Source organism: Manacus vitellinus, unplaced genomic scaffold (assembly GCF_001715985.3).
Source record: "Manacus vitellinus isolate BGI_N305 unplaced genomic scaffold, ASM171598v3 scaffold_3_pilon, whole genome shotgun sequence".
Classification (NCBI taxonomy): Eukaryota; Metazoa; Chordata; class Aves; order Passeriformes; family Pipridae; genus Manacus; species Manacus vitellinus.
The window spans coordinates 9,750,416-9,774,682 of NW_021940535.1; the positions used below are offsets into that span (position 1 = coordinate 9,750,416).

At 45.8% G+C, this 24,267-nt stretch overlaps 1 protein-coding gene across 1 annotated transcript in view; it reads right to left on the bottom strand.

Annotated features, from left to right (window-relative positions):
- The window catches only part of LIMD1 (LIM domains containing 1), a gene marked incomplete at its 5' end in the record, with an annotated part of 32,460 nt that extends 8,199 nt beyond the window's left edge, over nt 1-24,261 (bottom strand). The window contains 4 exons of the mRNA XM_018075767.2: nt 1,392-1,454; nt 2,726-2,793; nt 13,566-13,667; nt 23,967-24,261. Of these exons, the coding sequence (XP_017931256.2) occupies nt 1,392-1,454; nt 2,726-2,793; nt 13,566-13,667; nt 23,967-24,261 (528 nt within the window). The remainder of the gene's footprint in view (nt 1-1,391; nt 1,455-2,725; nt 2,794-13,565; nt 13,668-23,966) is intronic.
- Between the last annotated feature and the right edge of the window lie 6 nt (nt 24,262-24,267).

Sequence of the window (24,267 nt, forward strand, 5' to 3'; positions counted from 1 at the left end):
AAAAATGCATGTGAATAGCCAATAAAGGTGAAAATTACAAACATACAGCTTTACACCAGACAATATTACATATTCATCAGCAGGGCTGTGTCTTTTTTCACCACCACTTCTGAAAAACCAGTTAAAAAGAATGGAAAGAGCAGCTGGAATCAATATATTTTTCTCTGGAAATATATATCAATGTATATTTTCTCTGGAACCAGCACCTGGTTCCAGAGAAATTAATTATTACCATGGGTAAGAAAACAATCTAGAGACTCAGTCAAGGTATTTAGCATGACAAAGGATAGAAGCAACAGAATTTAAAGGAAACAAAATAATTTCTGAAGCCAACAGATAGAGAACACTTAGCAGGATCACAAGGAAAGATTTACCAGCCTGACAAAGGAAATATATCTTCATATTCTCCATGAGAAGCTGAAACAAATATTATTGCTAGGTTTTCATAACTCCTCAGATATTGCAGAGCTTGGTACTTACTAGCCTGGCTTTCTAATAAGCACAGACTGTGGAAATTGTGTTCAACTCAACAGCTGCAATTCACCCTTGGGGGTACCTGGAATACCATGGTCCATCAGCAGAGGCATCAGACTTCTGAGTAAAACATACCTTTTCCAATTTAAATGCTTTCCAGTGTAAGCAGGCAAAAAAAGATAATTAATGATAAGCATTAGAAAATCTTGGGAGGTGTGCTATGAATCAGAAATTCCTAATTTCTTTTCCTCAGCTGTAGTGTTACACCACCAGCTACACCAGTCTCCCTCTGAACAACATCTAACTAAATGCTACCCAGTGCTGGCTAAAGGCCAGCTGACCCCCTGAGCTGTTACCCACACCATGCTCATCTAGAGTGGATGGTACCTGCCTAATCCTGCTTCAGCAGGATGTCAACATATCTATTGAAGAGTTTGCAAGGACTTGGGCAGATCTCAGCTGAGGTCTGGAGCACATACTCTGGGCCAAACCTGTACCCCAGACTACCAGCACCCACCAAAAATGACAAGGAAGTGGCTTAATCCTGAAGGTACATGGGAAAGACAGGCTGAGAGAGCTGCACTGATGCCTCACAGCAAGAGAGCACTGCAGAGCCATGGCACTGCTGAGCAGGAAGCATCAACGGGATTTCAAATACACTGTCCAGGGAAGCCTGAAAGGGGATGAAAGAGCTCAAGGCTCTGCTTTTCAACACGCACCGAAAACAGGCAGAGCAAAGTCTCTGCACCATGCACAGCAGGGTGCCAGCTTCACTTCCTTGAAAAAATCAACAAAAGGCTTAGTGGATTTTCTTTCTGCTACCAATCTCACAGTATTGGATATGAATATATTTTGCTTTTGATGCATTCTTCTAAAAAGCTGTGGGAGTTTTTTCTCGTAAAGCAATTATCACTTACCATGTCCATTATCAAATGACCACAAATGAAACACCTGTCAGCTGACTGCTGGAAACCAGAATACTGCAAGGACAAAAAAGAATTCTCTCAAATTTTCGCAAGGCCAGTCAAGCATAAACAACAGTGTATTGTGGGGTGTTATTTGCATATGTGTTATTGGTCCTTTTTCTGTGCTCCTTACACAAGCTAAACTTCCCAATGCTTTTTTCGTTATATGAAGGTGTGTATGGGTCCCCAGAGGATATTCTGTAAACACACTAGACTGCCCGTGTTCAGAAGGACTATGAGTTCCTGTAACTTCCAAGTCTGAAATTCAAGTTTATTACGTAGAAAAGTAAATACCATAAATGCACATGCAAATAAGGCATTTACTAATAAGAGTTATTACGTGCTTATTTCACCACATGAATCTACAAGCCAGGAACTTACTTGCATTTATCCCATATTCATATTACAATATCTGTATATATAGGCTTGAAAAGCCAAATTCTTTCTTTGATTGCACCATTATAGTGCTAGCTTCTCTGAGGTCAGTGGTATTGTCCCAGCTCCCTGATAGGATAACAACCAAGTTGGGCAACTTTTTTGCTGCTGTTGGTGAGATCTGTCGTTAAGGAACTGTCTGTCTTGTCCATGACATGCACCTCAGGCACAGTATATCATCTGTCTGAATGGCAGAAGTGCAAACTTGAAAAATGAAATATTTTAGATGCATTTAATCAATTTTTTGATTTTCAGCCTATGTAGATATACTGATTAGAGCAAAGGTTAACTCACCTGTCTCTGACAGAAATCACTAGACTACACCAATAAGTAGGCAAATACAACTTTTTCAAGTCTCAGTGAACGATTAATCTATCAGGACCCAGAGGCAGAAGGGTATATGGCTTTTTATCTCCACCAGCCAAGGATGCTCACTTACATCACACAAAATCCATTGAGGGCAACAGAAAGATGTCCATTAAGTTGCCTAAGCAAACCCAGTCCATTGAAAAGGGAAATTCACTCATCATTCTTCTGTAGCCATTTATCTCACTCCTGCCTCCACAATATGGCCACAGGGACGTGCTTTGAAGGAGCCATCACAACAGATTATGGCTTCAACCAGGGGCTCTGCGCCACAAAACCATGGCCTCTCACTTGGATACTTCCAGCACCACATGTGGGCAGCCACCATGGCTGGTGCTGGCTCTGGGTAGGTGCTGGAGCAGAAGGGCCAGGCAGGATGCCAGATTAGAACTATGTGAAACACAGGCAAAACTGACAGGCAGAATGGCTGTGTGTCTGCTGGGGACACTGAAATGTGTCATTACAAGGGCCAACTGGATGCTTACCAGGAAATCTTCTTCACAGAACACCTTGCCATTGACAAAATAAAAGGCTTTTCCTCTCAGCTTTCGACCTAAGGGAAAAAAAACACAGAGATAAAAGGAAGGTTAGCAGAGAGCAGGGAGACAATGTGAGCAAAACCTGGCTGCTGAGAAGCAAACACCAATAAAGACATCCAAGTACAGCCCCCATACAGGTGGAGAAGAGCACCCAACCCCAGCATGGGTCTTCCCAGACTCCAGCCCCCATCTCCTCTTCCACTGGCAGTGGCTGAGGAATGCCAGTCAGTTGATGCAGACAACAGTCCCACCTCTGGGTAGGAAGTGGTAGCTTTGCAAGCCTGGACCACCTCCTGGCAGACTACTACATGCATTTTAACTCTGGGAAGAATGAGGATACTCTGACTCATGCTGGAGAACACCCCAGGAGATAAGCAAGGAGGAAAGAAGAAAGGGCATGCAAAGAGTGGCCCATACTTGACTTAATTCCTCAAAATGTCACGACCTTGCTGTTTCACTATGAGGTGCCTTCAATCAGCAGCCACCAGAAAAGGCACTGCAATCCCTGACCACCCACTCTGTCCCCAGCAGAGTGCAATACCAGAGCACTTAAAAGGCTTCTCTGCTCTGTACCAGCACATTTGTTTCTGCAGCTGCCAACAGAAAGTTTTGAAACCATTAATTTTTTTTTTTTAAAATCAGAATGTGGTAACATAGACAAGATGACAAAGTTTTTCCAAGAAAGGTCTCTACATATGGAGAAGATTTGTATTTACTGAAGCTTTTGTGTTTATGCCTCACATTCACCGTCTGTTTCCAGTTCCATGTAACTATGGCAATGTACGCTCACGCCACCACCGCTTCTAAATGCCCTGCCTTCCTCCAAGAGAAAAGGGCTAGGTTTTGTTTGCTTATAAAAGGTGGTTCCTACCTCACTGAAGCCCAGTTTACCAACTCAGCCCGGGGTCTGAGATTCAGCCTATCACTGGAACAGTTCTGTGCTGGAGCCACAGGCTTGTGCCAGGAGACAGCACCCAGGGCAGGGGGAGCAGCACTGCCTGGGCACAGCCTGAGCAGGACCTGCTGCAGGCTGGTTTTGGACACCTACCAGGCATTGCTGGAAGGAAACTGGATCTGAGACACTGTGGCCCAGATGTCTCCTGCTTTATATGCTGCACATGGTCAGTATCAATAAAAAAGCGACCATCGGCTGCTGGGTGTATAAATGTGGACAACACATGGGCCTGGTCTGGGGGTCACATCTCGGTGCTTTATGGCAGGCACCTACCTGGCAGCCTTTGGCAAATAACCACACTGGCTGCAAAGTGTTAAGAAAAGGAGGAAGCCAAGTAAAACCACTTCAATAAACTACAATCTTTATCGTCCCCTGCATACGCCAGAGGGCACTCTCAGGCTGGGAAATGACTTGGGAAACGGAGATGCTCCAATGAATCTCTGAAGTTTTGCCACTGAATTAAGACCAACATTTCACCAGCAGCCCCTAGTGCCCTGCCCAGGTTTCAGCCAGCAAGCCAGATGGAGGACAGGGCAGCATGCTCCTTGAGGAACAAGCCCTGGCTTGCATGTGCAGGAGCTTCATGGTTAAACTGTAGGCACTGCTCAGCCCCGTGTTTACTGGGCAGTGTAGGAGCCAAAAGCACACGGCCCCAACACAGTCATTGTTCCCCATTCTCTTCTAATCCTTGCTGGGGACAACCACATAGCCTGGAGGTCAGATATGACCCAGGGCACCAGCCCATCCTTGCACCAATGCAAACACTGGATAGTACGTGCAAGAAAACCCGACAAACCCGAAAGCATGCCACTCTCATTTCTCTTATCCACTCTAATGTTGCCAAGGTTGCTGACACCAAAACAGGACCCACAGCCCAAAACTGAAAGTATCTAATCTTGGACACGTTATCTTTGTGGCTCATAACCCAGGGTGTGCATTTGTATGATAACCCCTCCTGTGTGCCTGTCTGTCCACAGGTAAGTCTGGTACATTCACCGGCAGTTGCAGAGTCCCAGTTTCTGAGGAGAGAAGGGAGAGGCATGGGGATACCTGAGATTTGCAGCAGCCTTGTCAAGAACAGCCCTAAGCAATTTATCAACAAGCCTAATGCAGCAAGAAGTACTCCTGAAAATCTCCTGCTGATTTAAATACAACATTGGTATTTGGTTCTCCTAAAAATGAAAAAACAAACAAAAACATTTAACTTTGATTTTAAATTACGCTGTAGTGTGGGCTCTGGATTCTCTGTTTAGTGCAACAGGAGGTGCTCAAGTGACTTTCCACCTACATGCAATGTCTCTCCTTAAAGACAAGCTGACAGTGGTGAGGAAAAACATATACATGGGGCCATGGAATGAGGAGAGGTTTCTTTGGAAAAAGGCCCTGGCTGGTGCATGAGCAGCAGCCATTCCAGCAGAAGGGATGAGGTTTGGATCACTGCCACGACATCATTCTTCCGCGGTGACAAAAAAAGCATTTACCAGCCATTCTGCACCCAGTGTATTTTTAACCCTGTGACATTAGCAGGTTAAGATTGATGGCAACAGACCCGCAGAGTAGGTGCCATTGCCAGTGTGCTGTGTCTGGGCTCCTGCTGCAAGCTCATTCAGCAAAGGGATAAACCTCTTTATAAAGAATTTGTAAGTTGGCATTACATGAATCTGTGCAGAACTGACACCAAGAGCACTTTGAGGGAGGGCAAGGATGATTTAATTACTTTTTTTACGGAAGAGGTGGGCATTTTAACTATTTTTATCTCCTGTACATGACTCTCTTTAAGCTGCTGGCAGAAATGTAAAAGGAAATTTGCAAAAACCACAAGTGATTGTGTGCTCCTGCAGCCACCCTGGGAGTAGTGCATGCAAACAGAGCTGATGTCTTCCTCTGCTGCTCTCAGCCTCTCCCTACCCAGTTCGGAAAGAACTTCTCCCAGCGTGTCTTTGAGGTGAGGAAGTACCCTCTCATCATACAGTTGGGAAAGCAAGATGCAGGAAAAGCTCACTTCCCCAGGCTGCGCTGGGGACTGTCCCGGTCAAGTTGGGAAATGCATGTTCTGGCTGCAGCCACACTCGTGAAAGAAACAGCACTGGGACTGTCCCCCAGCACAGAGCAGGGTGGCAGTGGATTCTGTCCCTGTGCTGAGCTCCCTGCCACGGGACAGTACCTTAAACTAAACAAGACCATCTCAAAAGCAATACTTCTGACTGTGCCTGCAGAGGCTGGCACAGGTTTCACTTGAGCACAGAGATTCTATTGTATTTTCACCAAAAGGAAGGATTAAGAACTTAAATGGCATATGAGGAATCACGTACTGATCACTGCCTACTTTATATATGCATCACGAAGACTACAGAGAGGATGTCTTTTGAAAAACATAGAAATATTAATGTGTGGCTTGCTGCTTTGAGGATCAGTTGCTCTACGACATGTCTTAAACTGCTGGTTCCTGACCATATTTCACTTTCACTTCACCCTGAATTTAGCTAATCTCGCACCTGATAAAATTCAGACAATTAAAATTCTTTGGCATTTCAACCTTAATGTCTTCACTTGTTGTTACAAGGTATCTTGTTCGTTTCTCTAACAGGGTGTTTGAGCCCTGAGTTTTTATGTACTGCTCATCCCTTACACGTCTGTCTAATCTGTTTAGCTGTGGAACCTTCAGGATGACCTCAAGGTCATTTCAGCACCAATTTCAAAATATTTCAAGCTTAGTCACTAGTGCCTTTGTGCTAAAATAAACACACTTTGCTTAGCAGCTGATAATAGGCATACCATCAGGCAGCACTCCCAGGATGCTGATGCCTCTCTCTTTTTGAAGTTCATACAGAGGAGAGGTTTCCCAGGGGCTTGCATTGGCCCAAGGAGGGTCTTGGGAAATGCATCATTTGCTTGCTGGGGAGTTGGACTCAACTTTCTAAGTTGCTTTTCTGTTTATTTATTTAAAGGACAATGGGTTCACAAACCCATGTTCAAAGACAAGAGAGAGCTCTAAATGCCTACAGTGGTACAGGGCCACATCCAGATCCCAGGGCTCTAAGAGGATGCAAGACCAGGGCCCTGCATTGCTGGGGAGGCAGTGTGTGGACCTCACTTATCCCTTATCTAAGCGCCATGGAACACCCTGTGGTATCTATACAGCAGATGGGCAAAAATCACTGCTGACCGGCAGCTGCTCCTGAGTCCCTTCCAGGCTGACAGCCCTGGGCCTCTGTTGTTACAAAAATCAGTCCTTTTCAGAGAACCACAGAAATTTCAGGTAAATTTGGACATGTGATTACTGATTGAAAGAAGCTCCTCCTCAGTCCTGGGTGGCTCAGGCTCAAGCTACAGCCCTTCCCCCAGTTTTCAGTCTTCCCATGTAAATCTGTGACGACATTTGGATTGAAGAACCTGCTCTGGTCCACGCACACTCCACAGGCAGTAAAATGGGTGCAGCCAGAGCCCAGAGACCTTGGCTCCTCCCTATCATTCAAAAGTCCCTGATGCCCACAGTACATGAGACCCACCACAGTTCCTGGCCAGGACGTGTGTTTTTGGAGCCTTCCATGGATACTTTGCTGACAGGCAGGGCAGTATGGTGTCCTACCATGCACTGCAGACCAGGTCAAGTATCAGAGAGCTCTACTTAATTTCTGCCATCTGTCCCATTTCTGTTGGCCACCATTAAAGCTGGAGGCAGCACTGAGGCTGACACAGAAGCGTTAATACTTTCAATCTGGTCTTGAACTGGGCCTGCACAAAAGGGTCCCTTAAATGCCTGCACATCCTCCAAATCAGGTAAACTCAGACTGTGATCAACCAGCAGACATTCCAGGACAGACCATAGTCTTGGTGAAAACACAGGCAGGAGGATAGGATATCTCTGAGAAGAAACTGTGCTAAGACACAGCTCCATTACCATGTAAGATATTCAGTCTGTCTCTCAACTACACCAGCTGTATGGTAAGATTGCAAAAAGTACCCTCTGTGCTCTCACCATACATCTGAGGCAGTTAAAAAAACCAAACAACCCAATCAAAAAAACAAAACTCAGAGAAAAAGATCCGATGCCTGAAAGCCAAAAACATGCTCTGGCACACATGAGAAAGGTCAGTTGCTGCTAACAGCAATACAATCCCTCATGAGCAAAAACGGATCCCCAGAGGGAAACACTGAGAAACCACAGCACACCACACAACTGAGCAACAGCTCTGCTTTGCTGATGGCAAACTGTTGCAAGAAGATATTCAAGAGTTCTTTTTAGAGAAAACCCTTAGAAGCTTCAAAATTCAGAGGTAAGATACAGTCACCCTGGGACAAAGCAGTGCTACGATCCAGGATGTCCCTGATTGAGTGACTGCTTTTCACTCCAGTGCTCAGTCACTGTGCATCACACTGGGGACTGCTGCCCCATTCCCCAACACACCAAAACCAGGTGGCCATCAGAGCTGGCCTCTCACCCTGTCACCCAGTGACTGCCACTGAAATGCACAGAGCCTCAAAGGAGGAAAGAGGGTGACTCTGTGATCTTGGTGAATGTAACTCTGCATCTAAACTACATGAGAGAGTATTTTTAAATTTCTCTAGGTATGGAAGGGGCCTCAGTGCTTGCTGAGATGCTACTTAGAAAATTACTCACAGGTACTACTAAAACATTGTAAGAACCCTCCTAAAAACTTTACAGCATGACTAATCCAAAGCCTGTTCTTAACAGAAAACAGTATTTTGAAGATGACATTATAAAATAAAAAGACTGGAAAGACTGGAAATTTATTCCACTGAAGTTTTCAACCTTTTTTCTCACATTGTCCTAATAATTTCAGACTTTTAACCAGCACTAAAACACATGCAATTGACTGAAACCACTGCTATATTTTTAAGTTCCTGACTGCAGCCCCCTGTGTGAGCTGAACACTTGCACCTTTCCATCAGGGATATCTACTGAGGACACCTGAACCATGGCAAAGTCCCTTCAGCTCAGATCCCAAATCACTGCTGCCTTGAAATCTGGCCAGAAAAGGAACAAGTACTGTCACCTTTCTATAAAACTTGCCCTGCTTTTCTCATCTACAGCAAGCACTTCTTATGAACAACAGAATTTTTCACCGGCAAGCTGAGAGATTGAAGATAAAAAGTCAGCAAGAGCATAGCAGCAATTTAGGCCAGAGCAGAAACATGCACTGATGAATTCTCTGTCTTCCGAACTGTACATCCAGGCACATCTTAATCCTTCCTGACAGTAGACAGTAGTTTTGCTAAAAAAAAAAAAAAAAGCGTTTACTATGCAGACTCTGGCATGATAATTTTATTGAAGGGATGTTGAGGATGAATTATTGGCAATCCTTGCACTCTCCACTTTGAAGATCTGCACGTTTCTCAAGCATGTCAATTGGCGTAGTGGGTTTATATCCAATTGAAGGCAGTAAATTCTGCCTCCACTAGAAGAGATGGCGGTTTTTGCATCTGAAGATAACCATGCACATACATGTGCTGCAGGGAAATTCACTTGGCAAGGCTGGCTATCCTGCTGTCTGGGATTAAATCACACGTGCAGAAAAAGGTGACTTTCTACTTGTAGAGTTACTTAGAAGTGCCAATAAAAACCAGGGCTTTGTTGTTCCCAGAGTTACATACCAATTCAGGACATGCTTATTCAAAATAATTAGCCCAAAGGCACCAAGAGCTGCACTGCTCTAAGTAGTCATGCTTTATAATCACTGCAGTAAAACTAATTAGTCCAGAGAACACTGCTTCAATAGCTTAGTTTAGTAAATGACCCTTGATACTTCTAAACACAACTATGTTGTGAAATACTAAATAAAAAATATATATACCCAGAGGGTGGTAAAAGGCAGACAGTTATTTCAAGCTCTGTCACTGGAACAGCAGCCTGTTACCCCCACACAGACATGAACACTAATCTCAGCTCACAAAAAATAAAAAGAAAAGAAAGTAATGCAGTGATGTTGACGTCAAAGGTTGAATTCTGTAATGTGGCAAACGTGCAAGGTTTCCAACTCTCCGCAGTAAGGGTCCAAAATCTGGTCCTCACTTTGGCCCTTGTGTTGTAGCTCAACATCAAACCTTCCTTCAAACCACCATGCAATCAGTTCTTTCTTTCTGATTTCGTTCCTCACCTTCTGATTTCCTTCACAGCCATCTCTGACACTTCCCTTGCACTTTTTTAGCTTTCAGATTGATTTCCTCTGAGGACTAAGTTGTTCAAGTACAAGTCCCTTATGCTCTAAATTACACTGCTAGGAGAGCTAAAAAGTTCTGTCAGATATAAGCCTGGTTGAATCCTAGAGAAAACACTAAAACTCCCCAGTAGGTTAGAGTGATACTCTCTAGTTAAATGTATATAATTTATAAGGTCTCCTTACTCCTAAATAGTAAATAACATCTGGAAACACTTGTATATTTCGTGTTCTGACGAGGTATAAAGTAGTGATTTAACTTAAATAGTTAATATCTTACAAAGCATTTGACAGCTACAAGTGTTTGTCCAACAAGTTGAAAAAAAAAACCCCAAACCCAAGACGGAAACAGACACCTTGAGCTTGCAGGAAGTAGTTGTATGTATTTTGGGGCCTTTTTTTTTTAACCTATTTTTGTGGCCCTTCTGTAAAGCAAATATCATTTATTACTAATCCTGCAGAAAGAGCCTGAAGTTTCTCTCCCTCTCTGCAAAAGGCTGCCTTGTTTGTGCCTCTGCCCTGTAACAAACAAGAAGATAAATGAGACATTTATGCCAAAGTAATAATTCTAAATCTGTTGTTTTGACCTCTAAGCCAAATTTTCTGCATTACATGCCATTGGCTCAGATAAAACAGTACATTTTTTTCTTGCCAACTGAACCCTGCAATGTGTGCACAGCTCTGTTCAACAAACTGCTCTATCATTTATCTCTGAACATACGTGTATTGGGAAGCAGAAGGCAGAGGAAATTTGGCACTATGAGGTATCACTCCCCCCCAACCCCTTGCTTCTTAGACCCTCTCGGTTTTCTCTGTCAGGGAAACAAATACACATTTGGACACAAATCCAACTACAAGCAAAATTAGAAATCCTCCCTAGAATGAAAACAGCAGGACAGTGGTTATAAATATCTGGAGGACAATACGCTTTACCTTAATAGGTAATTTTGTATATTTATTGGAGTAGAGGATAGTCAGTGTTCCATCGGAGCAGAAATTTTAGGACTGAAATCATGAGCAACTTTGACTTCTCAAAGTCAAGTTTGTCCTGGATGGTGTCCAAGATGAACTCCACTTGACCTTAAAAGCACTACTTACTTTTTAGCTAGAAACCAGAGTTTCCGCTAGACAGGCAACACTGTCCAAACAAATATTTATTTTTCTGGCAGATAAAATGGTCTTACCACATTTACTGCAGCGACACAGATGACAGAAAACCTGCAGAGAGGCATGTGTTCTCCCTGGGTGAATGACAGAGCTGCATACCCTTTGTCCCCACAGCAGCTGATGGTCTGTGGGACTGGGAAATTACTTCAGTCTGCAAAAGGGGGGATTCCCCTCGGGTACATTTCCTCCCTGAGCGCAGGGCAGGACGGCATGTACCAGCCCAGGCATCGTGAGTCAAGCAGCCACAACTCAAAGAGGCTTGATGAATCAGAACAAGCCAGGCAGCAAAGCCCCAGAGCAAGCGACCGGTGCATGAAGGCCATGCAGAGCATGGGGGCAGTGCAGGAAACTCCCCCCGCTCTGGATGGTTTCTTGCAAGCCTTGCCGCCCATCGAGGTGTGTGCACATGAGGGAAACACCACTCCTGTGGGGGCCTCCCTCCAGTGACACTCTTCTTGAGAGTGCTGGGAATCCCACACCACCACACACCCTCCCCTCCATCCATCCATGTCACCCTGGCTGGCTGCCGCTGCTTCCAGTTTCCATCTTGGTACAGACACTGCCACAATGGGATAGACTTGAGCTTTCATGACTGGTTACTCTCCTGCACATAACAAGTTAAATTAGGTTCTTGTTTATCCTCCCATGACTCCCTTTTTTATTTTGTATTGGAATACAGTATTTTCTACTCAGCTCCAGGTTCCCCGATCTTTTTTTCCCCTCCCTACCATCTTCCCTAGCTTTATTTTTTAATTTTACTTTTCATTTGAAACCATTTGCCCCAACACATCTACTCAGCACATTTCTCAGTTACAGCCCGGGTAAGAGAGAAAATGGGCTTCACTTTGCTAACCTTACCTTAGCTTCTTTCCACCTTTCTAAATCTCACCTGACATCTACACCTTTTTGTCTTGCACTGGAAACCTTTTGGAAAGGGTTGACTTTTAGAATAAGCAGCAAGTAGTTGTTCTTTCAACCTACCTCAATAGAAATGGGACTAAGCTAATTTTTAACCAAATACAGACAAACATAAACAGAAGTAACCATGGATACCTCTGCGATCCACAAGTACCTTTGTAACACTGGTCTCCAAATAAAGGTTGTAAAATTCATTCTAGAGAGAGGATCGAAAGTGTTTCTTTCTAAAGCACCAGTTGCACAGTAGTAATGTTAGAAATTTAAGACAGCTCGAACCTGCTGCTGGATTATTTTTAACAAGAGCTTTGGGTACAAGGGCAGTTCAGAAGCGTTCAGAAGCCTCGCCCGGCCATAGAGGGCGAGAGGTCCCTGAAGGAAAGTCCTGGTTGCAGCCAGGAATCCTCTCCAGGGGAGGAGATTAACGAATTAATTTTGAATTAACTTATAAGAGAAGACAGAAGAGTGAGATGCTGCCTTCTGAGCCTTTAGGAAACTGCCATTACATGCAAAGACCACTTTTTCTTTTCAATTTTCGGTTAGATGATGGTGAAGTGCTATACCGAAAACATAGGTGAGGCAGGGCAGCTGGTGTTGGACAGCTGGGAAATGAGCACAGTTCAAGGTTCAGCTATTATTAAAAAGCATACACATCTTTCTATATTTATTCCCACTTTACAGCTCCAAATAAAACACATGCAGTCCTGATGAGTTTACAACTCTAAATACAACCCAGAAGAAAAACCCTAAGCCTCATCTGGGAAAACCAAACTCATATATACAAAAGCAGCAGAAGATTATTTTTTTTTCTGCCACCACATACACAGCTACATTTCTAAAAATACGCTACTAGCGCTGGAGTTAAACATAATAAAATGGAAAAAACACTGTCTTACAAACACAGCCACAATTTAAAAGCAGGTGGCCTGCTCCTCACCCCAGTTCCATTACAGACCTCATTGAAAAGCTGCTTAGGAGGATACACACATTGCAGCATGCTGTACGCTCCAGCAAGCTTCAGGTGGGGGTCTGACAAGCACCAGGGAGGTCAGCAGGGCCACCTGAACTATTTACTTTGTTTCTTGGCAGATTTCACAGGGCCCATCATCGCTGCTCCCAGCCTGATAACTCTGCACAATAACCAGTTCCACTGGCCTTCCCTGGGGTCCTCAGACTGAAAGGCCAGAATGGCTGTAAAGTCTGATGAGACAAAACCCTCCACGTGCCAGCTAAGGCATATTCACTGCCCCTTTGAAAAAATACTCACATATGTAAAAAAAAAATGTGGCTATAACTGAGAGGCAGAGGAATGAAAACAACCATCCCCCATACCAGAAGGCAGAAGCCTGGCACAATCCAAAATATCTTTTCTACATGCCTCGCAACAAACCATTCAAAACCAAACAGCAACCACCACCACCACCAAAACATACAGCTGTGGCAGACTCCATGTGGCAGATAATTCAATTAGTACCTTCTTTTTCACCCCCTCTTTACACCAGAAAAATGTTAAGCCCAAAGAGTTAGCTCCAGGGCCTGGCCCCGTGGCAGGCCAAGCAGGGGTACTCACTGCAGGCTCCACAGGTGAAGCAGCTGTCATGGTAGAGGTTGCCCATGGCCTGGCAAGCCTGGTTTGCTCCATACACTCCCTTGCTGCACTTCACACAGGTGCCTGGAAGATAGAACAGGGAGACAGAGGTCAGAAGTGGGACCCAAGGGGGTGTCTGGGATCACTGGTTGGGTGACAACACATGTAGTTCATCATGGTGGCTTGACAGCTTAGGACCATGTGGTTCATTGAAGCCACAAGGCACAGGTGACACCAGCAGCACCTGCCCTGAGAGACGCTGTTAACAGTGGTCACGACGGTCATCAAACCTCCAGCGTGTAAGACTCTTGCAAAAAAATACACTGTGCAAGAACAGCTCTGTCTGGCTACAGTGGAATCTCCTTTCTTCTCCCTACAACCTTTATATACATCTAACCCCGTTCAAGGACCCTCACAAAAGCCCGGGTATTAGTAAGTGGTGCTCAGAGCTGTTCACAGACCAATAGTTTCTGCTACTTATTGTATAAGATAAGCTTGATGGTTGCAACTGATGTGAGGAAAACACACCTCTTCACTTAGCTCCCCCAGTAGTGTCTGCTGAAGGCCCTAAAGATTTCCCACTGAAACAGAGCTGGACTACAAGACACCTACCTCTCTTCCCTCTATCAGTCACACAGGTGCTATCTACAAACCACCTGTCTGCAGACATTCCTCTCACCTCTTGCAGGACAAGGCAAGAAAAACGTGAGTTTTAAGGAGAGGATGCCGAGCAGCCGAGCAGGGCTGACTCTCAGGCGGCCAATGGGGTGAGGGAGAGCCAAGGACAGCACATACAATCAACTTCTGGCTATAAACTGTCCCAAGTGCAAGCTCAAGCTGTTCCTCGTACTCAGGCTTCCCTGTCACCACTGTTACCTAAAGACCAGGGTCAGCTCTAGAGCTCCAGAGGGGGGAGATGACCACACTCAGCTCAGTTTCTTGCTGGCACAGCCAAGCACCTTTCCACTAGCACCCATCCTGGATGTGGGGCTCCAACCCCAAACCCAAGCTGGGCAGAGAGCACAGGATGAGGATTTCCACCTCATGAGGAAGCCTCTGGGACCCTCCAGGCCTACCCAAAGGGGCTGGAAATAGCACAAATGGGGCGGATGCACAGTGGGGGGGGGTGGTGGAGAGGGATTGCAGGGAGAAGACTTTAGCACTGCAGATTGACAAAGGTTGTTATGTGTTCACCTAGGACTTCTCAAATCTCACATTTCCATGTAAAACTATTTTGATAACAGAGTAAGAAGTGACAATGGAGTTTCATGCCCCCTACGCTAGAAGGATCTGTTCCTTCCATCTTGCAAGGAGAAATGCAGCAAGTCCACCCAAAACCACTAATGGAGGCCCGAGAGACAAAGTTGATTACGGAGGAAAATGACACATCAAGTCAGCTTACTCACTTCAGCATCACCCTGTGATTGCTATAGATCATTTTTAGAGTAGCATCACTCTTTAACTACATCTAAATTAGAAACTTTAATTTGTGTTCAAGCAAATAAACACAAATCTACCCAAAAGGGGCAGTGTGAAGGAAAAATAGGTGATGTGTTTCTGTCTCTGGTCCACAATGACTCTGATGTGACTTCACCTCCAGGTCTCTCTTTCCACTGCTGCTCAGTCTCATTCACCCTGACTCTTAAAATTCCCTGGAGCAAGGGACTGTTGGTCACATCTTGCTCCTACTGGCCCAAGAGGAGGGACAGCATCATCTTGCTGGAGATCCTTAGTTATGCTGGGGTTAATAAAACGTGGCTTCTTTTGGGGCACCACAAGTTCCAGATTAATTGGAAAGGTCTGGAGAAAGTTAGGAAGAAACCCAACATGCTTACAACAGTGCTGAAAAGTAACTCCCAACTCTGGCAGCACCACGCTGGCACTCCCAGGGTGAGTAAATTTCTTCCTGCATCCGATAGCCGCGGCCATCAGTTTTCACACTCCAGGGATAAAAACACTCAGGAGTCTTTTGCAGTAGCATACACATGGCTGCTGAATAGCAGGTACTTGATTTTCCCAGGTTTTTCCTGAGCAGACTTGGCTCTCTGTGCTGCAGCTGCCTGTGTGCATTCAACAAGCATGCTGAAAGCTGTCCTAGTGCTGCGCCAAGCCCCACTGCACTCAGAGCCAGAGTCCACACTGACACAAACCTGGACAGAAGACTGCAGAGAATAATTAGTTACTTTGTTTTGTCCAAATCCAACCCTAACTGAAACACTAGCTTGGCTGCAGGCCCATCCCAGTACACAGACTGGCACCAAGTGAGCAAAACTCGCTAATTCTTTTTGAACTGAGCAGGTTTATCTCATTTATTGAAAGAAACATTTTAAGAAAGCAAAAGATAAATCATGCAGGCATTAAAGAAAGATTAAAAAAAAAAGTCAAGGCAAAGATAAGAAAATTTCCCTTTTCAAATGGATGTGCTCTCCCAGGAATGCACACATTCAGCAGCAGCCTGAGTTTTTGTGCAGTGATCTGACACAAAAGCTAAGAACTCAAAATTCCCTCTTGACTACAGCAATGCTGAGCAGAAAGTTTTGAGACCAGAAAACCTGCCAATTTTCCACGACACCCACCAAGCTTTCCACAGAGCCAATGCAGTTATTGCACTGCAAGTGCTGTGTTTTCCCCTTCTCTGTGCCAATGAGTGGCTGCTCCAGAAAAATTCACCAGCGTGTTCCTATTTCCTCTTTTCCACAAAGCAGCCGGGTGACACTGACTATGGATGAGCAGCAAGAAGAAGCAGGAGGCAGAAGGCACAGCAGCTGAGTGCAGACACAGTGCCCAGTAAAGATGCTGGCAGGCGTAAGCCGCTATGAAATACGGTAACGCAAACCCCATGGAGGGCAGAAATTGCCTCTGCTCTCTCCTGTCCACCCCATTAAGCTTCAGAATGTAGGCAGTGCCCCTGTGGGTTCCCCAGTGGGACAGATGACAGACTGGCCAGGTCCTGCAAGAGCTGCCCAGGCTCCCACATCTGTACTGAAACCTTCCTCCACCTCTCGACCTATACCAGTCCCATTATCTTTCCTCCTTCCTTTAAGTACGTACTCCATTTCATCCCCTGATTAACTCTTCTGCCCACTTCTTTAAAAATGTAGGCCCCTAAAACATGGAAAATAAAGTCACAGAATGAAAGGGCTTTTAAAATAAATTGACAATCTTGTCTGTAAAAACTATAATGTGATAAATTACTCAACTATGTAGTAACCAGCCATGCTATAAATATTCATCCATGTCCTGTGCCAAGGCTGACAAGTGAAAAATGGCATTATGGCACATCTGTATCTAGTTTATGTTCTTGCATGTATTTGCTAAATCTTATTTGGAAGCCTATTAAATCTCAGTAGCAAGTGGAATTACTCTGTAAATAAGTCTTTGCTTTTTTACAGATACAATATTCTGAAGTATTTTAAGCAACATACTTGAGCCTTCATCCCTGATTCTCAGCACACCTCCCTGAAAACGCAAAAAAAGGTGATTTTTATTGATTTTTCATTTCCTTTTGCCTTTTTTTTATAATTCACTCCTGCTGTCACAATGATCCTGTTTTTTTGGCTTCGGCTATGCAAGGTAAAGCAATACCTGTTGCTGACGGCAGCCAGTCGCTGAGCTCAGCAACACGTGTGTGAAGCCAGCCTGATGGAAGGCAGTGCAACAGAGGCTACCTCCAACCCCATCCCACTGCAAAAGAGGCTCTGTGCCCTGCTCCACGCCAGCTCCAGCAACTATTTCCCGAAACAGTGCTGAGTGTGCTTTCTGCTAGCCAGGGCGTAGTGTTAAAATGTCAGCAGCATCAGTCCAGCCCCACATGCCGCTGACACTAGTCAGCAATTCCGGGTAATTTTCTTGGCATGGAGCAGCTTTTAGCAGAAACTTCTGCCCTCAGCTCAAAGCAGAGCGATCCTGAGTAGCCACAGCTCAGTAAGATGCCTGATTCCTGTGCTCGGTAACTTTGCCACACATAACAAGAGTTCATGCAAGCGGCGATTCAAGCAGATATGCCCTCTGAAATTACAGGTTTGAACCTTAGACAACGTTATTAAGAAGAAATGAAAGGTTTCTCTTTTACCACCAGGATGACAAACACATGCACGGCACCAGTAAATTCATGGCTGAGTACACGAGCAGAATGGTAGCCCGATCTGGAAAGGGAAAGGGATGGAAACTGCTGATTTCGGTTCAATTTCTGCCGGCAGGGCAGTCGGCCCCGGACAACAAAGAAATCTCTGTTCCCTTTTGCATCATGTGGCAAGCAACCGCCCGCGCTGCAGCTGAGTGTCTGAACAAAGGGACTTTTGGGGCAGAGCTGGGACCGAAAACATGCCCTGTAGGCCACTTCCCAGCACTTGCCATACTGCATCTCTGCACTGCAAACCAGGAGGGCTGTCACCAGGAACAGCCTCAGCTCACGTGACCAGACAGGTTTGATGCAGACCTCAAGGGCTGTCAGAAATGAAAGCAAACACGGTGCTCAGTCTGAAATGTCAGTCCCACCCTCAAAGTTCAATAAGTGCATTTCCATTTACAACCAGACCCTAAGCCACTGGAGACATTTTTTCCTCCAAGCGTTGCTATTTCACACTCACCAGAAGGAGTTGTGTTACTTACTATATCCCACTCACTAAAAATTCAACATAAGCCATGATGAACAGGAGCATTTTCTGGGGTTTGTTGGTACGATTTATTTCCACATGCCAGACAACATCGATCTACAAAACAAGAACACAGTTGTGCATTTTTCCAGCAGCACCCCTCTTCTTTCCAGCAGCATCCTCTTCTCAGCAACACTCAGTACAGCCCAGCTTTCCTATGCTCCTCGTTGGGTTTGCTAAGGCTGCTGCTTAATTTTGAAGGGCCAAATGCAATGGTGTGCTGCTTCCATGGTGAGATTTCCTTGCCATGTCAATTTGGTCCCAGATAAGAGGAATGCAGTGGCAGGATGATTGTGGTGGTGTGGGTTTGCATATGTGGCTAATCCAGAAACAGCACTTGGAAGAGTAAGTCTGTTCTACCCCTTGCAGATGCTGCATGCAAGCCACATTTCCACAATCAGACTGACTCTTCTCCAACAGATGTAACTGCCTTTTCCCCCTTCCTTACAGGAGACCAGATTTATGCTGAAGAACCCCCCAGAGACTTTGCACATAAATATCTCTGGTATCACCATTCCCATCTGTCCACACATGCGCAGAGCTAATCCAGTAGACCCAGAAGTTGTACCTTCGCAAGGGTCCTCCCCGCTAGAATGTTGCTCTGACACTCTGACAGGGAGGACTCTGTGAAGGGACACCTTGTGCATTTCCAGCCCATCTACTTATCCCAGGAGAACCAAACCCTCCACTTGTACACACGTTTCAAAGACTGTCTGCTGAGAAAAGCCTTCACCCTGTCATACACAATGTGATGCTCAGTTCTGCTTTTATTTCAGAATTTATCCAGAATCTGAACTCACCTCCCCGTGGCTCACCATAACCAAGTAATTTCTGCAACAAATTCTGAGTTACACACATTGCATGCCTTGCTATGCTGTTATCCGCTACTGTGCCATTGCTCTTGCTGAAGAGGTGATTTCAAGGGGATCTGGAGGCCTGGGTGAGATGGAGTGTGTGGAAAACCTGGCAGTTTGGTTCTGTTCACTACTGTGAACAGTGGTAGTAAAGATGTACAGACACTCTGCTCAAAGAACCACAGAGCTGGTAAACGCAATTTTTCTGTACCTTTTTCAATGCCATGTTCTTGACCCGAGACCTTGCTGTAGACCTTCATGTACACACTGCCAGTGAAGGACAAAAATGCCATCAAACTCATGTCAGTGACATTTTAAGTACTTTATAGTGACGTCAGAGATTACGATAACTCCAGTGCTACATGAATGAGGCTCCTTATTCCTTTCAATTCTCACTGCCACAGAATCCTGGCTGAAAGACTGACTGCTCCTCTGCCTCAACTTCTTCCTTTTTCTTTCCTTCTGATATATTATTCCTTAGCTTGCAAACCCAGCTGAGCTCCCCAGAGGAAGGGAGGAGAAGTGCATACTGCTGTAATCTTGAAGAACCATATTCCAGGCCAATACTTATTTGCTTGGTTCCTTGCAGTGAGATAAGCTTTGCAATCTGCACACACCCACTAGCCCAAGTGCCGTGATCCTTCCAGCTTTCCTTGTTCCACCAGGACCTGTCTCACCCTGCCTCCCCCCTCCTCTCCGCTGCAGGCAGGCATCTCCTTTCAGCTTTGGTACTCTCCCAGGAGCAGGTAGAGAAGGATGCCTCTGCTCATTCCCAGTGGAAATGACGCCGTTACCATCACCCATCACATACAAAACAAACTCAGAGGAACTTTCATTTTAATCAGAAAATTCTCCACTTGCCAGCCCTGAAATGCCCTCGTTGCTGCCGAAGCATCCTGGGGCAGCACCATCAGCAGGGTTCCATAAAGTCCATGGGTGTGTTCAGCCCTAAAGTTAAACGAGCTGCGGTTTCGGCAGTGGTGAAACACTAACGTCACTGTGCACAACACTGAAAGAGCACTGCTGGCCTTTGAGCTGCCCACACCCATTCAAAGGTGCTGGGTCTCCACAGGGTTGAGTGATTCAGCTACTGCTCTACTTCTGCCAAGGGGAAAAAAATCTGCAGGCTTTGCTATGAGATCTTCTCTGCCCGACTGCTGGGAAGCATCCCAGTTTTTCACTGCAAAACGAGATGCCCAGGGCCCTTCCAAACACCCACAGCTTATCAGTTCTGCTGTAAGTACCAAGAAAGCCAGAATTCAACACCTAACAAAAACAAGAAGAAAAAATGGTTTTAAAAAGAACTCTTGGTAAGGGTGTAGATAATCTCCCATCAGGTGGAGATTTCCATCTAGCTATACAAAATAAGCACTGGTCAAAATGTCATGCAACATGTTACACCTCTAAAAGCACCTATCTGTGCCTGCAGACCAAGGAACTGTGTGGTACCATGGGCTCTGCTAAAACAGTCAAACCTCCCTGCAGACCCCTGAGCACACCTCAGCCAGGCCTCTCCTCTACCAAGTCACTTCCAGGCAGTGCAGGTGGATGCTTGGTTTGGTTATGCACCTGTCTGGATCTCACCGGAAAACTTATGCAGCACCAGTCCTTGGGATGGTGATGCTTCACTTAACTAAACATCTGGGTTGTGCTACTGCAGCTGTTGCAACTCTGCCATTCACTCCTGTTTAATTAATCTTCTGTTTCACCAAGGGAAGATGAAGGCTGGTTCACCCACAGTAACACCATGGAAAATAAGTGGGATTCCTGCATGTTCCCTGAAAACAGTACACCAAAAAAACCTTCAATAAATCCTAAGCTGGCTTCCAACAACACCTCCTGGGGACACGGGGCCCCTTCCCTGCACAGGAACCAGCCTCTCCAGGGAGCAACTTCAGATTTTCCCTCCCCAGGCTTAAGATCTGGATGATACCTGAGACTCCCTATGTCCTCCTTGACAGCCCACATAAATCAAGTCAGCACTTCAAAAGCCCTCATGGAGAACCCAAATTCCTCCACAGACACGTGAAGCCTTTGCAGCTCACACATAGGTCACTATTTTAAAAAAAAAGGAGATAAAGAAAGAGAACTCTTGGCTTTGTTTGCTTCTTTCCTTTCACTTATTACACATACCCTGAGCAGACAAAAAGCATTTTGCACAGCAAGCTGGTGCTGACAGATAACCAGGCTGTTACTCCTCAGTGGAGCATCCTACCTGTATTATGCGTAGTCCCTAGCTTATCCTTTCCTAGGCTTTCATTTACAAACACACATTTTAACATAGTGAAGGAAAAAGCAGCTCCTTTACTGTGAAGAGAATTAATTGTTCATTGTAAATATCTGGTCCTGACTGAGACAGATTGAAGGACTGTATGTTAACATGACAGTATGTTAACATGAGACAATCTCATCTTCAAAAAAATCTCCTTGTCATAAAAGCAGCACACAAAATTAGGAGAACTGAAAACGTTTTTGATAAAATACTTCAGTCGTTTGCACTTCAGTCCTAGTTTAATTTCCTGGCTCCAGTGTACTGCAAAGCTGCTGCAATAGACTTCCCTTCACTGGGGAAAAAGTCTGCAACAAAACAAACTATTGATCCTTTTTATCACTATTACATAAAAGTATTTATTTTCCATCCTAAAGTTGCTTGCTTGAGGGTAGGACATAGCAAAAATAGAGTCAGAAGACCAGCTAGGCCCTTTATTCCTACAAAGGAAGTAAGGTAACTGCAAAAAATGAAAATAAAAGTGAGAAATAGAGTGGGAGGAGGAGGCCCAGAATTAAAACACCTCAGTACTTGCCCCTTCCTGTTCCTTGGTCCTCCGCAGGGCAGATCTGCTGAGCCTTTCCCCACAGAGCTGTGGCTCCACAAAACTTTATATCTTCCTCTGCCATGACTCCATTGTTTCTTTTTTTCCTCTCCCTCTCTTCCATCCCAAATTCCTCAGACACTACATTCTGGTGCAAAACCTCCTGCCAGCAGGATGTCAAAATACCTCACTGGGGATCAGGCAGCCTCCATCCCTCCTCCCTCCCCGGGGCTCACCGGTACCTCAGCTGCCTGACCAGTTGGACTCTGCGCTGCTGAATTACTTCTGCTTCACTATAAATTTCCCATAGGACAAAAGCCTCCTTTTGCCTCTAACCCTTATTTTGTGACAAAAATGTAAAAATAATCTAACCACTGACTGGGTTCCCCTGCTTCCTCACCCAATCCCCATGCACATTTTGGATGAGGTACAATCCAGACGGTTTACTTGCACCGTGAGGAGAAGACACACGCAGCAGGCTCTGTTGGAGAGACCCCTGACACATCTCCAGTGGACCTGAATGCCACCTCCAGAAAAACACTCCCACTTTTGAGCACTACTTCCCACGAGACTGCTGTCCCAACCCCATCTCCATTACCAGCTTTTGTCCCAGCATTCAGTTGCCCCCCACCAAGGCTCCTTGAGCCCATTCAAACTGCATGCTGCCCACACAGGACGGAAAGTGCTGAAACATGTTTCCAGGCCAAAACACCCTAAGTACAGCAACTCAACACATCACTTTTCTGCGACAGGAAAAAACTGTGCTTGCCCTGCCACAGGGCTGAATCCAGTCTCAGATACTAAACAAACAGCCCCAGCACAGCCCTCTGCGGGCAAGTACTGCAGCCTGATGCCAAGACATATTTTGTTACGCAATTTGCAGATGGGCACTCAGTGGGCCCTCCAGCTCCATCCCCAAAGTTTGGTGTGAAGCCCTTGTGTGGCTCAGACTACTGCTGAGCCACCCACTAACCCCACTGGATGTAATCCTGTGTAACAGCACCTGTGCAGCCTGAGATGCAGACCCTTCCTTGGCACCAAGCTGGAGAGTTTAATCTGTCCCTGCTTCTACTTCTGTGACTGCAGGTCTAAAACCATGAGGAAAGTCCATACACTAGACCTGTTCCTGTTGTTTGTTGAGCTAACTGTGGAGTTTTCAGCCTTCCCAGCAACTCTGGGTTTCCCTCTCCCAAAAGCTGAACTATTTTATCTGCTGTTAAATTGTAAAGTGAAACAGCAAGGAAAGGAAACGCTGAATTTGCCCCTCATCTTCTGCCATCCTGGCAGGACATTTAATATTCTCACTGGGAGACCCTCGCAGGTAAGTGGTCCCTTTTCACTGCCAAGTACCAGCGATAACCTCTGGTGGTGGTCTGGACTCCTCGCAAACCCAAGATTTAGGGAAGAACGTGCCACCGCCTGTTTTTCTGCCATTTTCAGGATGCATCAATCCTTTCAGTGCTGATGGGAACAAGATGCCAATCCTGGCAACTTTGGGAAACCACCACTCTTCCCATCCCAAAGCAACACATCTTGAAGAGATCCTGCAAGCATACCTGGCTGTGGCCACCTCAGTGACGGGTGGGTGCCACCAAGCCTCCCCTGAGCTCTGTGCCCTTCTCCACAGCTGCAGCCTACGCAGGCACAACTCTTCTGCAGGCTGGACGGCTGCCTTCCTGCCCCCACGTGGTCTGGCCACATCCTTTTAATACATGGAGAACCAGGAGTACTGTCAAGAAAAGTTAAGTGCCTCCCTGCCGGCAATGAAGGGCACTTCAAAATATAGCTGCTCCAGCTTCTTTTCAGTGCTGTCCTTCCCCAAAGCTGCTAAACTACCTTTGCTTTAAAATTAAAGAGGTAGGACTAAAGGAAAAGGTGTTGCAGGAGGAAGAGTTTCCAGTTCCTGTCATAATAAAAGTTAAATAACACACCCTCCCTCTGGGCAACTGAAAGAGCACAACCAAGGAGAGCTCCAGGCAAATGCAACCCTGCAGGTCCAAACCCTGCAGTGACACTTTGCAATGAGCCCTCCTCCCGGCAACAGGTGGACTGCCTCCTTACCAAAGTAATCGGCCTTTGGCCGAGCATCCATCTCCTGCTCCAGGCGCTGGGTCAGTGCCTCCAGCTTCAGCTCAGCCGCCGATGGCCCCTGCTCTGGCTGTGGGAGAAGGGTCTGGCAGGGCAGCTTCACCTTTGCTGTGCTGGAGCTATCCAGGTGCCCGGAGTCTGACCGTGGCCCGCTCATGCCCTCTGGGCAAAGCGGCTGTGGAGCATTTGGAGCCACCAGCCCTCGAGAGGCCAGGCGTGAGGAGCCTGGCTCTGGGTTCACGCCACCGCCATTGGGCTTGTGGTTTTGCCCGTG